The sequence below is a fragment of the Odontomachus brunneus genome, unplaced genomic scaffold (assembly GCF_010583005.1).
Source record: "Odontomachus brunneus isolate Ranch 3 - 2012 unplaced genomic scaffold, Obru_v1 Obru_scaffold_097, whole genome shotgun sequence".
Lineage (NCBI taxonomy): Eukaryota > Metazoa > Arthropoda > Insecta > Hymenoptera > Formicidae > Odontomachus > Odontomachus brunneus.
The window spans coordinates 611,993-627,446 of NW_022639547.1; the positions used below are offsets into that span (position 1 = coordinate 611,993).

Consider the following 15,454-nt stretch of genomic DNA (forward strand, 5'->3'; position numbering starts at 1 on the left):
AATCCTCGTCGTCGAGATTTCTTAAGGAATACATCTCTCGCGACGGCGCAAGCTCGTCACAAGCGACGAACGAGTACACGTTCTACGGCAAGATGACATCGGAGGGCACTTCGGATGACCTGCTGGCGAACTGGGCGTCGGATATGCCTACCATCCAGGAGCTCAGCAAGTCCATGCAGAACTTCGGCGTACCGGATTATACGGTATTCGCCTCGATGCTGATCGCGTGCGGCGCCGTCGGCGTTTACTTCGGCTTCGTGAAGAAGTCCTCGGGCGAGGACGAATACCTGGTCGGCGGTAGGAATATGAAGACGATACCGGTCAGCTTCAGCCTGATAGCCAGCTTTATATCGGGTATGGCGTTTACATTTTGCATCTACAATTCGCATTTAATCGCATTCGCATTTTCACATCTAAAGTCTTCCGGAATATCTCAGATATATCTCAGAACAGGATTGATGCACTTTACCTAAGAAATTTTTCAACACGAACAGCGATAGAGAATTATCAGAACAAGACTTGTATTTGCGGTTGCGATATATTTGCGATTGTAGCAAATTCCTTATTTGCTGTTGCGTACATCCATGAAACTTTCCACTGATTAGTTTTCCACCATCACTTCACCTTTTTCTCTCTTTTCTTCTACGTGATGGCAAATGGTTAGATTAGATAAGCAGACATCCAGGTTGTAAATATCCTGTCGTATGCTAATGTTAAATTTACAATAAGGAAACTAATTAAACAAACATTATGCAATATGTGACATAAGCATTGTACGTATGTATTTTTCCATTTATCATTGCCAAATCGATCTCTATCTGTTGCATCTCAAAAAAACATCATTGAGCTATACATTCGGTGTTTTTAGAATTGTAAAATTGAACCGGTCTCCCTTCAGGTATCTCATTGCTGGGTATGCCGACGGAAATTTATGTGCACGGTACGAGCTATCTCTTCATCGTCAGCGGGCTCATCTTAGTGGGTTTCATCATGTCCTACGTGTATTTGCCGGTTTTCCACGAGCTCAAGATTACTAGCACTTATGAGTATCTCGAAAAGCGTTTTGATAAAAAGATCAGATTGCTAGGCTCTGTCCTATTCTGCATCGGTATTGTGAGTAGAAAACTTTGCAATCTGTACATAAATCTCGCTGAACCTGAAGTCATGTTGATGCTCGTGAATGATTCTTGCAGATGACTTGGCTCCCAATTGTTATCTACGTACCTGCCTTGGCCTTCAATCAAGGTAATATGTTGCGCAATTGATAAGAAACGGATGTAATGAGCGTTGAATTCAACCTCTAAATTGCATGATATATACACAAGTTGTAATTGACTTTTTTTATTACCTACAATTGATTACATTTTATCTATTCTCATAATATAACCAATTTCGTTACCTGTTTTTATTTTTAGTGACGGGAGTGAATGTGCACATAGTCACGCCCTTCGTGTGCATTGTTTGCATATTCTACACCTGTGTGGTAAGATGTTTGATTTGTTGGATAAAGTTCTATTACAATCAGAGACGTAGACGTAGTTGTATGCTGTGTCCACTTGTCTTATCATATGTCGCAAGTTGTTGCACTGAAAAAATCTATCATTGGAATTAGGGCGGCCTCAAAGCGGTGGTGTGGACGGATTTCATTCAGGCCTTCATCATGTTCGGCTCCATGCTGTTAATCATAATTAAGGGCACGTGCGACCTCGGCGGGATATCCTTGGTGATTCAAAGGAACCTGGAATCCGGAAGACTCGAATTCCCCTCGTGCGTGTGGCATTAAGTGCTAATAATACGAACGATTGATCTTGTTATCTCATCATCTCGTATCTTCCTTAAAGTCACAATGAGAAACTTACAAAAACAACTTATTTAATCAACACATAATGTACGTTTATTTCTTTTTCTCAACAGGACAGACTGGAGTCCTCTGACGAGACACACTATCTGGGGTCTCCTGATAGGCGGCTTAGTGCACTGGTTGCAAATCTCCGCCATAAACCAGAATATGATTCAACGATATTTGGCGCTTCCCACCTTACAATCGGCCAGAAGGTATTCTTTTGCAAAAACGCAATGGCGTATCATTCTATCGTATCAATTCTATTAATTTCTATACTTGAACGCAATAGGATAATTCGTTTCTGATCGTATTTCTGATCGCGTTTTAGAGCACTCTGGTATTTTATATTCGGAGTTTTGGCTCTGATTGGTATTTGCGGATATGCCGGTCTGCTGATTTACGCCTGGTATCACGATTGCGATCCACTCACGACCAAGGTAACATTTATTTGCAGTCCCTAACACTCGTGATGTTAAATGTGAGTGTAACTAATGGCGTATATATAACGTAATACACAGCTAGCGCGTGCGAAGGACCAGTTGCTACCGTTACTGGTAATGAACGTTTTGGGGGATCTCCCAGGACTGCCTGGTCTCTTCGTGGCGGGTGTTTTTAGCGCCGCACTCAGGTTAGTTAATTACGTTTACGACGAGATGGTACAGAAAATGAAAGAGAAGAGGAAATCTTTCATCATATTATTAAATGTAAAGAGATATTTTAATATAATATAATTCTGTGTTAAAAGATATAAGTGTATGGTATATGTATGTTTGTGTAAGCGTAATTTTTCAATTTCTACATATTACATAATATTTAAAATAAATGAAATAAAAATTTATTGGGTCTATAATTAGTATTGTTTAGGTAAATAATTTTTCTAAGTAAATTGGACTATACTTCTTCAGCTCACTATCCACCGGCTTAAACTCCATGGCGGCTGTGGTGCTGGAAGATTTCGTTAAGCCTTTCATGAAGACGCCGTTCACGCGCAAAGGAACTGACATCTTCTTGAAGCTCACAGTTGTCGTTTTAGGGGCGATCTGCGTTGCGCTCGTTTTCCTCGTCGAGAAGACGAGTACTCACGTATTACAGGTATGCACGATTAGTATCAGAGGGATTCAAATCAATGTGTATCATTTGCTCTTTTTATATTTAATAAATACCGCAGTTGTCAATAAGTCTGTCCGCCATCAGTACTGGCCCAACTCTCGGTATATTCAGCATGGGCGTGCTGTTGCCATGGATTAACGCCAGGGTATGTGTCGGTAAACAACTCAACCTTGAGCTTAAGGCCTCTCCGCGAAACTCTTGATTGGTGACGTCAGAAACAAGAAGATACACGTTAAAATCCAAATTATACTTGCAATCGATCCAGCAAACTTGTGAAATACTTTGATTACTTTCCTTTTATTCGAACAATCAATAAATAATCGTAAAATTAGTGTGACCTGCAACCTTCCTCTTTAACCTACCTTCTCTCATGATCTTGTTACGTTAATTTTACGGCGATTTATTGATTGTTAATGGAAAGTGCTCGGACTATTTTACGGGTCTACTCGATCGATTGCAAATCATCATTTTGTAAACATATAATTTCATTTCAACATGTTGCGTAGGAATTGTGTATTTTTTACTCTTCCGACGGTCATAAATCAAAATGGCCGCGGCGAGGGAGCGAAAGACTTAACGAGAAAATTATATCGAATTATTCCGTTCTTATTTAATTTTGTTTTATCAAACCTGCGATAGGGCGCTTTGGTAGGGGGACTCGCGGGTTTAGGCTTTATGGGCTGGCTTGGCCTCTCCGCCGGAACAGCAATTGCCACAGGGAGAGTCAAGTTAGTGTCGAAGTCACTGATATATTTCATATTTTCAACAGTGTTGGATTTATATTATATCGTATCGCATCCCAATTAATTATTTTCAAAGCAGAATATCTATTCTGATGCATCCATCTCCTTACAGATACGAGGAGAAACCCGTCACCATAGAAGGATGCACGTACTCGTTTCCCCAAGTGGAGAATTTGCTGTTATTCGTTCCGCCTGACTCAATTTTGGACGACCCGAATGCAGAGTGAGTTGAAATGTATCTCAGCTTCGGTACAAATGGATCTCAATCAGTACATTGATACAAATAACTGATAATAAGTCCTGATAACTTGTTAGAAAGTTATGTTGCAATTCTAAGCAGAATCGTAAGTCTCGTAACTTGTTCTCGTAAAATTCGTCAGAATTTATGAGTAGATTTACAAGTCTATGCAATATCATGTCGTACAATTACTCGTAAATATCTATGATTTCATGTAATTTACGATATTTACGATTGTACGACATATGATATTGCATAGATTTGTCTACTCAGTTCTTTACGAGAACAAGTTACGAGACTTACGATTCTGCTTAGAATTGCAGCATTAATGTATATACGTTATGATAAAATAGTTATCCTATCTAATAGGGAGCCATTGACGGTGTATCGTCTCAGTTATATCTGGTATACCTTGATCGGTGCCGTCGTAACTATGAGCATCGGTCTTCTTGTGACTCTGATTACTTCTGAAGATGTTGAAAAATTAGATCCAATGCTCTTAGCACCATTTGTGAGAAAATTCTTGAAAACCTCGAGCAGAAACATAGCGACCGAGAAACTTCATCAAATCGAGGTAAACTCGTTTTGTTATTTATATTCTAGTTGGAAAGGAGATAATATATATACCATACTTTGTAGAAGAGAGATAATGTGATTCTACTTATCTCATCACTATTTATATATAGTGTTATTTCATTTAATATAATTAGTGAAATAGTATTATATATTAATTTAGACGTTTTTGTAATACAAGTTTATCAATTATTTGTACATAGATTACAAAATCGGACATAAAGATGGCATCTCACGCAAACAACGAGGACGATAAATTATTACAAGTAACTGCAACATGATACAGTACAGTTAATTTAGCTCTTGAATACCAAGATTGGTTAAAAAAAAAAAAAAAGTATAATTTTATAACGTGACGATTTATGTATTACAATTACATTTGTGAGTTATTCACGAATTCATGTACAAAATTTATACATGTGATAAATATGCGTATTATTAGTAGTATGTTGTATATTGTAATAATTGTTATAGGCTATTGCATATTGTTTTTACTTAAAGCCTTACAATCAATAATACACACACACACACACATACATACATACATATATGTGATATAATATATACATATATGTATATGTGTATATGATAATATATACATATGTATATTGTAAATTTACATATTGTATACTTAATGTATACTTAAGAAAAAAAGATATGTTCATAAACATATAAAAAAAAGTATGTTCATAAACATTTCTCTAGCAGTCTGTTCTTTTCAGCTTCACTGCTGAACTGGTGCAATAAGATAGAGTGAGAAAACATATTTGTCTCACTTTAACTTATTGTACCAGTTCAGCTGAAAAGAACAAACCAAAAAAAGGATAAAAGAGCAACATGTACATGTGTTTTTTCTCCTATATCAAACTGTAAAAGATTGTTATATATAAATAATATAAATAATAGGCATTCTTTAAAAATACTTATTGCTAAAAATGTTATACATGGGAAAAAAATATGAATATAGTATTGCATGATCAATGGAAGGATGAAGTACTCTGTGATACTCCAGTTTAGATATTTCATCACAGAGATATTTCTAAATCTACAAAATATTCCATTTGGATTATCTCAAAGGTACCTAAGAGGTATTATAAAGTCGTCTTCCTGGCGAATTTCATACGATATTTCTGAGATTTTTACAATTGTCCGGTTGTCTTTCAGACACTTGAATGTTTTTCGAGGCGTCTTTTCCCGAAAATAATCGATCGTACGAGCCGAGTAATCGAACGTGAAACCGCGTAGCAACCGATATGCTATTAATAACGAGGCATTTTTATCGTCGTCGTCATTGCAGATAAACGAAAAAAGTAACCTGTACGCACTGCACCAGTTCCTCAACGATCGCATCTTGTGCGCCCACAATTGTTTGCACGTGTCGTTCGTTATCAGGAATGCGTAACGCAGTGATAGGTGATTTATCACTGAATGCGTAGAAATGTGAAGTCTGAGCAGCGCAAATAAAGATGCAGCCAGTCTTAACTTTTCCTCGCGCTCCGTCGCGCTTCGCCATGACAGCTCGTGATACGCATGCGCGCGAAAGTTGCTCCTCCGGCGACACCGAGGCGCGAGGCGCGATACGCAGGCATCATTCGGCGCGACGTTTGCTGGAGGCACGGTCGAGTTTGGCTAATTGTCGACTCCAACAAACGACTATACACGAAAAAACAAGCACGAACAGGCAACGCACCAAACGCAACGATGTCTTCGCCTTCGCAACTGGATGCAACGGCTGTGGAGAATTTCCGCGAGTACTTGCGGATACCATCGGTGCAGCCGGACATTAATTACGGTGAGGTGAAACTCGGTGAAATTTCACATTTTATAGTCCTATTTTCGGACAAGCTTGCGTAGCGCGTAGCTCAAAAAAACTTGCGCGCGAAGGAGAACGGAATGATTGCACGTGAAATATAATAAACAATGCGCGGCACGAATCGTATATTTTAATCGCGTATTTTTAATTTTTATTTTGAAATTTTTAGGCCTATATTTATTTTAAATTCTTATATTTTTATTAAAGACTTATATTTATTTTAAATTCTTATATTTTTATTAAAGACATATTTATTTTAAATTCTTATATTTATTTTAAATTCTTTTTGTCGTAAGTACTTGTTATATTTTATAAATTTATTTTAAATTTATCTAAAATTTGTCTTTTTATCTTATTTTATTATTTTTTACCTCATTTTTGTATTTTATATAGACTTTTATTTTAGACTTTCATCTTAGATCTCTATCTTAAATTTGCCTTAGATTATTTTTGTCATAATATTTTTTCTCTTATTGTGCAGATCCGCAATTATTCAATATCCGCGCGTTATAAATTCAAGTGAAGGGCGGATATGAGCGAGTTTGATGATTTATCTTCAAAAATAAGCATCTTCATATGTTTGATACAATATTTATGTGCAATCTTGTACAGATTTATTCAACATAACATATATATGTTTCGTTAACGCGCTTGAAAAAGTTGGTGCTTTTGCGCGCTGGTTCGCGTAGAAATATATGACACAGTTAAATTATTAAGCCGAACGAGGGCTTGTAAACGATCGTGAAAAAGAAAATAGAACACGAATGAGTTCCGAGAAGATTCATAATACGTGTACAGGGGCCTTGAATTTGTGTTATGTATGCGTACGTTGCGAACGACGAAAATGCGTCTAATATTGTATTGTTGAACATTATTTTGTGGTATTCGTAATCGAAAATATACGTATACGTTTTTCAATGCACTGAATTGCGCTTGGCAATATTGGAAAAAAAGTATATTTATATATATGAACTTTTTACAAACATTGGACAAGTATCACATAGTGAAACAAGCAATACCTATCACAATTCATGTTTCCAGACAATACAAACTACTAAAAGATGTTTTAAAGACATTTGAGAAATGTCTAAAAGAAATAGAGTGTGTCTTTTGGATGTTTTTAAAATAATTTGAAAGTTTGTACGACCTGATGTTACATACAAGGCTGATTATTTCAGTGATCAACTAACTCAGCGAAAAATCACGACGTCGAACTCGAAGTGTTTACAAGAGTTTATTCAAACAGATTAGCATATCTCGCTGAGTAGCTACTAAGTTAGAATATATATGTATCTTGATTTATCTTACAAGAAACACAGGCATATAATTTAATTATCAACAGCAAAAGACTGATAAAAGGCACACGTACAGCAGCATAAATTATTTCTTTTTTCTTCCGAAACGTGGTGTGACTCAACCGTTGCATTGCGAATGACGAGTTGCGTATACGTTGCATTTACGATTGTTCAAAATATTATCCTTTGATATTGTCTATTGATATCATTCGCAACTTATCATTTACATACATCATTGTTTCAAGAGTAGAGCCCCGCACACAGATCGGTAGTGTGCGAATATAAAAATTAAAATCACTGCGGTCGTTCGCGTCTGCGCTTAACGACACGTTTCCGCGTTAATTAAGAAAATTGTCCGGCTCGTTGAGCATCGACGAAGTACCAGATCTCCTACGAAGAGCTTAACAATAACAAGATACCCAGGAGGATATGAGATTGTCGTTGGCACTTCCCCAGAAAAAAAAGAACGAAATAGATACTTGCAAATTGAGGCGAAATTTTTTCTGTGGAGAAGTTTAAGTGAGCAACAGTTCTGTAATTAATTGTACGCGTTACTAGAAATTTTTTATTTTCGAACTATTAATTATTTAGCAACTCGTTATCTGATAAAGATACCATTGAAATGATATTTCTTTTTATCTATATCTTATTTAATGAGATATTTCCAAGTTAATTAAGAACAGGTGTTTTTGTAACTATCTGTCCAACGCATATAATGATAAGTTATTATTATCAACAGATAACTATTGTTTATTGTAAAATGTATTTCTCGTGTTGAAAAAAAGAATCTAGTAAGCAAAAAATCATTGATAGAAACATTATTGCAACGATATTTAGTAACGTTTTCTAATTTATAGTTTTTAACGTTGTATCGACCTTATTATGAATAATTTCGACACTTTAATATTTCTAAAACATTTTTGCAATATTGAAAAGGATCGTATTATTCGGTAATATCATTAAAATGTTTTTAGAATATTAAACGAAAATGTTCAAGAAATACGCTTAGAATCAATATTTCAATATTTAATGTTTTTTGTTTACTGAGAAATAAATTTTACTAATTTTATTGTGCAACGTATATTATATATACCTTCTTAAATCATGTCAACGCATAAAAATATAATAATATTTGATACAAAGTTACAAAATACCCAATAAACATGCATGTTTAAAAGATGTCGAAAAGATATCTAAAAGACGTCTTATGCAACAAAATGTTGCATAAGATATCTTTTAGATATCTTTTAGACATCTTTTAGACATGCATGTTTAAAAGATGTCGAAAAGATATCTAAAAGACGTCTTATGCAACAAAATGTTGCATAAGATATCTTTTAGATATCTTTTAGACATCTTTTAGACATGCATGTTTATTGGGTACTTTGCCAACTGTATTATTACAATATTACAGAGGTCATACGATAAGATAACCAACCGGCGGCTACATGTAATTTTTGTGAAGGAAAGTTGCGTAAATTCCGTCATGTTATAATGCACAAATAATCAGTTAGGTATAAAATTTATATAAGGAAAAATATATGGTCGACTCACACATAAATCTTACTAAACAGATTCAAAGCAAAATACTATTACTATATAAATAATTATATGGTGGCTGCAATCATAGAGCAATTGCTGAGTTACTGGCGTTGCAACTGTAACGATATCTAGTTGCTCCAAAGTGCCTTCATCATCTCAATCGATTTCCAGTTGCCACAACTAGATCACATGTAACTACATAGATGTGACTGTACTAAAGTAACAGTCATATCGATCATACACATCCCAGACAACACAATGTCCAAAATCGGGTCATAAGACGTCTTTAAAACATCTTTAAGACATTTTTAAGACATCTTTAAGTTTACACGGTATTGTCTTAAAGATGTCTTAAAGACGTGTTATGACTCGATTTTGAACATTTGTGCTGTCTGGGATTACTATCACGCAAAGATAAATAGGGTGATGCAATTATACTGCTCATAACTAAATATTTCTAGTTATACGTACACCATATCTCTCTTTTTATCATATACATTTAATTCATATTCTTATTCCAGATGATTGCGTGACGTTCTTGCGCAAACAGGCCGAGTCCCTCGACTTGCCGATTAAGATCTACCATGTATATCCCAAAAGACCAATTGTGGTTCTTACGTGGGTAGGAACGAAGCCGAAGAAGCCGGCTATTCTTTTGAACAGTCACATGGATGTCGTGCCAGTTTTCGAGGTAAGTGCACATTCTTGTTCATCAAGATCATTATCACCAGGACATCAAGATGTGTAACGTAACTTCACTTAAGGCACGATCATTGCCCACTGCCGCATCTGCCATTTACATAATTAATTAATTGACGTAGGAAAACTGGACCTACCCGCCGTTCGGCGCGCACATGGACGAGAAAGGCAACATCTACGCGCGCGGCAGTCAGGACATGAAATGCGTCGGCATTCAGTACTTGGAGGCGATCCGCAGACTGAAGATCAACGGACAACGCTTGCCGCGAACCATTCACATTTCCTTCGTGCCGGACGAGGAGATCGGCGGGGTCCTCGGCATGAAGGACTTTGTGCACACCGAGGACTTCAAGTCACTGAACATCGGCTTCGCCTTGGACGAGGGCGTCGCCTGTCCGCAGGATCACTTCTACATGTTCTACGGCGAGAGGTCGATCTGGCACGTGGAGATAAACTGCGCTGGCAGTACCGGCCACGGCTCGATCATCATGGACAACACGGCCGCGGAGAAGCTGACGTACATAATCAATCGCTTCATGGAACTCAGAGCGGCCGAAAGGGCGAAACTGATGAATCCTATGAATCCTATGAAGTTGGGCGATGTGACGTCTGTGAATCTTACGAAAATCAATGTAAGTTTTCTATGAAATTTACAGGCTATAACAAAAATGCCGGCCGCTAGTTGTAAGAACAGATTCTACCAATTAATAGACGAGCAGAATGATTTAGGATCGAAAATCTGCTCTACAAATAGCAGTGATTTTTGTCGTATTTTTGTTACACGCTACTTAGAAGCTTTTGTCGTCTTTGTATCTGGAAGAGTGGAAGGTAAAAATTTTTACAGATAACTTAATATCCGGAATAATTGTCACTTATTTACTCAAATTCTAATATCCGATAATCCGAATTTATTTAAGCTCTAACAAGAATATGAGAATGTCGAATCGTTATATTTAGAAGCCGTAAATATATTCATCTTTTTCGGATTATTATCTTTTCTTCTAGGTGAATTTATGCACATCATACGAGTATGAAATATATTCGAGTATTGAATTTATATACTAAAAATAAAAGCAATATTCTAAGAGATCAGTTAATTTTAACGTTTGAATCACTGTGACTGTTTTTCTGTTTTACATGCTGTCCTATTGGGATTTTTATATTACGCAGTAAGTATCTTCACCATTTATGAGTAACAATTGGACCGTTTGCAATAATGCGTGTGATCTCTCGCTTTATTATTCCTCGTTGCGATTATGTTCTATACTTTAATGTTCTACATTTTTATCGACTTCTAATTTTCGAATCTAACCCACTCCTTTGAATTCGTCTGTTTGACGTTTGTCTACTATTCCCTAGTAAAAAAAAGTTGATAGAGAACGAATGAGAACGATAGAATTTCTATCAATTTGTATTGTTTTTTATAAACTCTATTGTTCGCAAGCGTCAGCATTCGCGAGCATGATATATTAATCCTATCGTATTTTATCTGGTATTTTATCTGGTATTTTATCTGGTATTTTATCTGGTATTTTATCTATAAGAATCGGATTCTATTTGTATTATATAGGAAACTGATGATAGAAATTCTATCACTACCTATTGTATTCTATTGTATACGATAGAATTCTATTTACATTTGTGAATTCACGAACCAAAATCCATATTCAAAATAGGAAACGATAGAACGATAGAATTTTATTCTATCGTTCTCTATAAACTTTTTTTTATCAGGGTTAACATTTCTAATTCGTTGAATGTTTCTCTTTCAGGGTGGCGTACAGACCAACGTGATACCCAAAGAAATTACTGTTATGTTCGATGTTCGCGTAGCGCCTACTGTCGATCACGAAGAATTGGAGGCTACCATTAAACGCTGGTGCGAAGAGGCCGGGCCGAATGTGACCTACTCGTTCGAGGAGAAAAATCCCAAAGTCGAGAACACAAAGCTCGACGAATCCAATCCTTTCTGGATCGCTTTTAAAAATAGCTGCGAGGAACAAGGTATCGAACTGGAGATCGGTATCTTCCCGGGAGGCACGGATAGCCGTTACGTGCGCTCGGTAAGTATTAAAACATAACATTCGACATTTAAGCAACCCAGCAAGTAGACGCTATAAACGTATTCTTTTGTATTTTTATTCGACAGGTGGGCATTCCCGCTATATGCTTCTCGCCGATGAATAAAACAAAGATACTTTTGCACGATCACGATGAATATCTCAACAAAGACATATTCCTCAAAGGAATAGAGATCTACACCAAACTAATACCAGCTGTCGCGAGTGTTTAAAAGCATGAACATATATATTTATACTCCATATTAGAATGCTATTAGTCAGTTACTAATTAATTAATTACCATTAATTACAAATCACTCAGCATGTCAGTGATATGCTTATCATTATCAGCGTCTTGAGTGTGAAGAACTGATAATTATATGTACTATATGTGTTAAGTTCATATATCTATTGCATTATACCGATGTTAAGCGATTTTATGATTTTATCGCTGTTAAAAATTCACCTCATATATTCGTTATCTTTATAAAGTTATATTCTTGAAGAAAGTAATATATAAAAGCACAAGACACGCAAGAAATGTAAAAGTTCCTCAATGCCTCGTAATGCTAAGGATAAAATAAATCGAACGTCGTACGTGATTCTAAAATTGTAAATATGATAACAATAAAGATAATGTTACATAATAATGTTACACAATAATATTATTTGTACACTGTGTTTACATTATCTCCTTGTAGTTTTAGAGTCGCGTTAAGAGTGGAATATATTAGTGATAATAGAATGTTTATTGCAGTATAGACGCAGACATTCAAAAGCTATTCCAGCGGTAATCAACGCGTTAATAAATCTATCGTCAAATATTGATAATGAACGTTATCAGCGTTACGATAACGCTGATAACGAAATAAAAAAATAAAAGGATAAAAAAGGAAGATGAATACCGCATGTGTTATATAAATCGAACAGATAGGATAAATTACTGTATCAATATTTATTCAATTTTTGAATTTAAAAACTCCTCTTTACTGTTCAGTTCAGTTTCATTTCAGCGTTTGGTAAAGCACACAAGCAGATCGTCATGAAGAAGAATATGAAGTCCGAAGAATCGTTGGACGATCTTAACTCAAGGGCTGTGGAAATCTACCGCGAGTATCTGCGGATACCGTCGGTGCATCCGGACGTTAATTACGGTTAGTTAAGATAATCACGCGATAATTACATTAACGCGAGAACAATTCTCGTTAATTTCAACAAATTGGAGGATGTTCCAGAAATCACTTTTAAAAACGTTTTGCTCTGACAAATATATATTGATATCCCTATGATATGAAAAATAAAGTTCATGTATAGATTTTATCTCTATATGGCCATATTGAAAAGAATGTTGTGATTTGTAAAGATATAATTGAAGTGAATATTTATGTTTATAGTCCATGATGTTGATGTTTAATTGAATCAAATTATGTTTTCCTTTTTTCATTCAACAATATTTGTTTTATGTATGCATATATATAATTAGATATGTAAGGTTACATATGTAAGGTCACATATATGGATAAAACTCATATATAATTATATATTTGTTAATATATATAATTATATACTCAGTAAACAAATTGAGCGCAGACTGCGCGCAGATTGACAGCAAATTTGATAAAAAATCCACAGCAAAACCATCTGTGTCTACATTAGGCTACAGTTTTGGCGACAGATCTTGCTGTCTTGGTGCCAAATTTACAGCAAAAATCGCGCAAAGTTTGCAGCGCAGCAAGATCTGCGCGGTTTCTGCCGCCAATCTGCCGTCAAATCGCTACAAGCTCTACGCGGTTTTTGCTGCAAATCTGCAGCAATTATCCGACAACAAGCTCTGCCGCATATCTGGCGGCAATTTGGCAACAAAATTTGATATAACAGATCCTGCATCAAATTTGTTATCTATTTGCCATCAAAGGTTGATAGCAAGTTCTGCTCGAAATCTATTCGCGCAGATTTGGCTATCTGGGTATGAATATATATAATTATATATGAATTTAATATAATTATATATTTTTATATAATTATATATGAACTTTTTTCCTTTCCCATATTTAAAATGTCTTGCCATACTTGCATAACAAATAATTCGATAAATTTCACTTTCGTTCTACAGAGGATTGCGTAACGTTCTTACTGAAACAAGCCGATTCTCTCCAATTGCCGATTCACGTTCATCGTGTACGTCCCGACAAACCGGTGGTCGTCATCACATGGGAAGGGACCGACCCGACCAAGTCGTCGATCCTCTTAAACAGTCATATGGACGTTGTGCCGGTCTTTGAGGTAAGCAAACCTTTTCATACAAGATATTGCGAAAAATTAATTACTAAACTGTACAATAAGTAATTTCGGATCTTTTAGATAAAATAATACGATATGCATTTTTGTGCTATTATAATTTTATAACATGATATATTGTTTTATAAAATTATGATAATACAGAAGTATAATCGTTATATTTTACCCGGAAAAATTTGAATTTACTCACACAATACCCGATACATATTAAAATCATTAACCCTCTATCGCCCTCGTATGAGGTGAATATTTAGTTAACAACAGTTAAAATTTTATCTTTTAATCATACAAAGCTGGCTTAATAGTTGATTTTGAAATTTTCTGACTTTTCACTTACAACCTTTTAAATTATATTTGTATAGTCAATGTTCAAATATATCTACTCGTTTTTATGGAACTGTATTTTTTAATGCAGTGATAATAAAATTTCTATTTAAAAATTTAATTAATGATAGGCATTTCGCTCATATGAAAGCATTAATGTTCGTCAGCCAAACGAGAGCTAAACAAAAATTAAGCGATCTCGGCGAGTTACATTCTGACGTGACTCGTGCACGATCATTTAATTTTTATACATCTGTCGTTTGTGCAATTATCACGAAATAATTTATCGATCCAGGACGAATGGACTTATCCGCCGTTCGACGCGCACATGGACGCGCAGGGTGACATATATGCTCGCGGCGCTCAGGATACGAAATACTTAGGAATACAGTATCTAGAAGCGATTCGCAGACTCAAGCTGAACGGTCAACGTCTCTCGCGAACTGTTCACGTTTCCTTCGTGCCGGACGAAGAGATCAACAGTGCTTTAGGCATGAAGGAGTACGTGCATAGCGAGCACTTCAAATCCTTGAACGTTGGCTTCGTGTTGGATGAAGGTTTATACTCCGAAGATTCAAAAGGCTATTTAGTTTCTTCTGATGAAAGGACGAAATTAGAATTGATAATAACATGCAAAGGCGTCACTGGGCATGGCTCGCTTATGCTGGATGACACAGCTGCAGAAAAAATGAGGTTCATCATTGATCGCTTTATGGATTTCAGAGCGGCTGAGAGAGCTAAATTGCAGACTGTTAATGCGTTAAGCAACGGTTATGTGACATCTGTGAATCTCACTGTCCTCAAAGTTAGTATTCTGCGATTGTATTAATACTATATAGTGTTGTTATTAATATAAAAAAAAAATATATATATATATATATATATATATATATATATATATATATATATATATATA

The 15,454-nt window shown here is 35.8% G+C and overlaps 3 protein-coding genes and 1 long non-coding RNA gene across 4 annotated transcripts in view; 3 read left to right on the plus strand and 1 right to left on the minus strand.

Annotated features, from left to right (window-relative positions):
- Positions 1-56: 56 nt before the first annotated feature.
- On the plus strand, positions 57-5,429 carry LOC116848670 (sodium-coupled monocarboxylate transporter 1-like). Its single transcript, XM_032824993.1, has 14 exons — positions 57-354; positions 899-1,113; positions 1,194-1,245; positions 1,416-1,483; positions 1,613-1,767; positions 1,915-2,055; positions 2,172-2,280; positions 2,362-2,471; positions 2,749-2,935; positions 3,012-3,098; positions 3,593-3,681; positions 3,809-3,919; positions 4,304-4,508; positions 4,711-5,429. Exons 1-14 carry the CDS (start codon positions 93-95, stop codon positions 4,786-4,788), a joined length of 1,869 nt encoding a protein of 622 aa, XP_032680884.1. The 5' UTR covers positions 57-92; the 3' UTR covers positions 4,789-5,429.
- LOC116848681 lies at positions 2,656-5,950 on the minus strand. Its single transcript, XR_004378997.1, has 2 exons — positions 5,833-5,950; positions 2,656-4,533 (listed from the first exon to the last, which is right to left on the minus strand). It is a non-coding gene; the product is annotated as an uncharacterized LOC116848681 (long non-coding RNA).
- Positions 5,951-6,004: 54 nt separating this feature from the next.
- LOC116848671 (aminoacylase-1-like) lies at positions 6,005-12,563 on the plus strand. The gene is made up of 5 exons (XM_032824994.1): positions 6,005-6,299; positions 9,679-9,848; positions 9,979-10,488; positions 11,629-11,919; positions 12,006-12,563. The coding sequence occupies exons 1-5, from the start codon at positions 6,038-6,040 to the stop codon at positions 12,147-12,149; spliced, it is 1,377 nt and encodes a 458-aa protein (XP_032680885.1). The 5' UTR covers positions 6,005-6,037; the 3' UTR covers positions 12,150-12,563.
- Positions 12,564-12,717: 154 nt separating this feature from the next.
- LOC116848674 (aminoacylase-1-like) overlaps positions 12,718-15,454 on the plus strand; it is a 7,429-nt gene continuing 4,692 nt past the window's right edge. The window contains exons 1-3 of the mRNA XM_032825000.1: positions 12,718-13,070; positions 14,030-14,199; positions 14,834-15,343. Coding sequence (XP_032680891.1) covers positions 12,959-13,070; positions 14,030-14,199; positions 14,834-15,343 — 792 coding nt within the window. The 5' untranslated portion in view covers positions 12,718-12,958. The remainder of the gene's footprint in view (positions 13,071-14,029; positions 14,200-14,833; positions 15,344-15,454) is intronic.

Bases quoted from the DNA above. Each gene is read 5' to 3' on its own strand.
- LOC116848670 (XM_032824993.1), top strand. From the start codon at position 93: ATGACATCGGAGGGCACTTCGGATGACCTGCTGGCGAACTGGGCGTCG. The intron at 1,246-1,415 runs GTAATATGTTGC...TTTTATTTTTAG, and splicing joins TGCCTTGGCCTTCAATCAAG to TGACGGGAGTGAATGTGCAC. The intron at 2,056-2,171 runs GTATTCTTTTGC...ATCGCGTTTTAG, and splicing joins ACCTTACAATCGGCCAGAAG to AGCACTCTGGTATTTTATAT.
- LOC116848671 (XM_032824994.1), top strand. From the start codon at position 6,038: ATGCGCGCGAAAGTTGCTCCTCCGGCGACACCGAGGCGCGAGGCGCGA. The intron at 6,300-9,678 runs GTGAGGTGAAAC...TTCTTATTCCAG, and splicing joins GCAGCCGGACATTAATTACG to ATGATTGCGTGACGTTCTTG. The intron at 11,920-12,005 runs GTAAGTATTAAA...TTTATTCGACAG, and splicing joins ATAGCCGTTACGTGCGCTCG to GTGGGCATTCCCGCTATATG.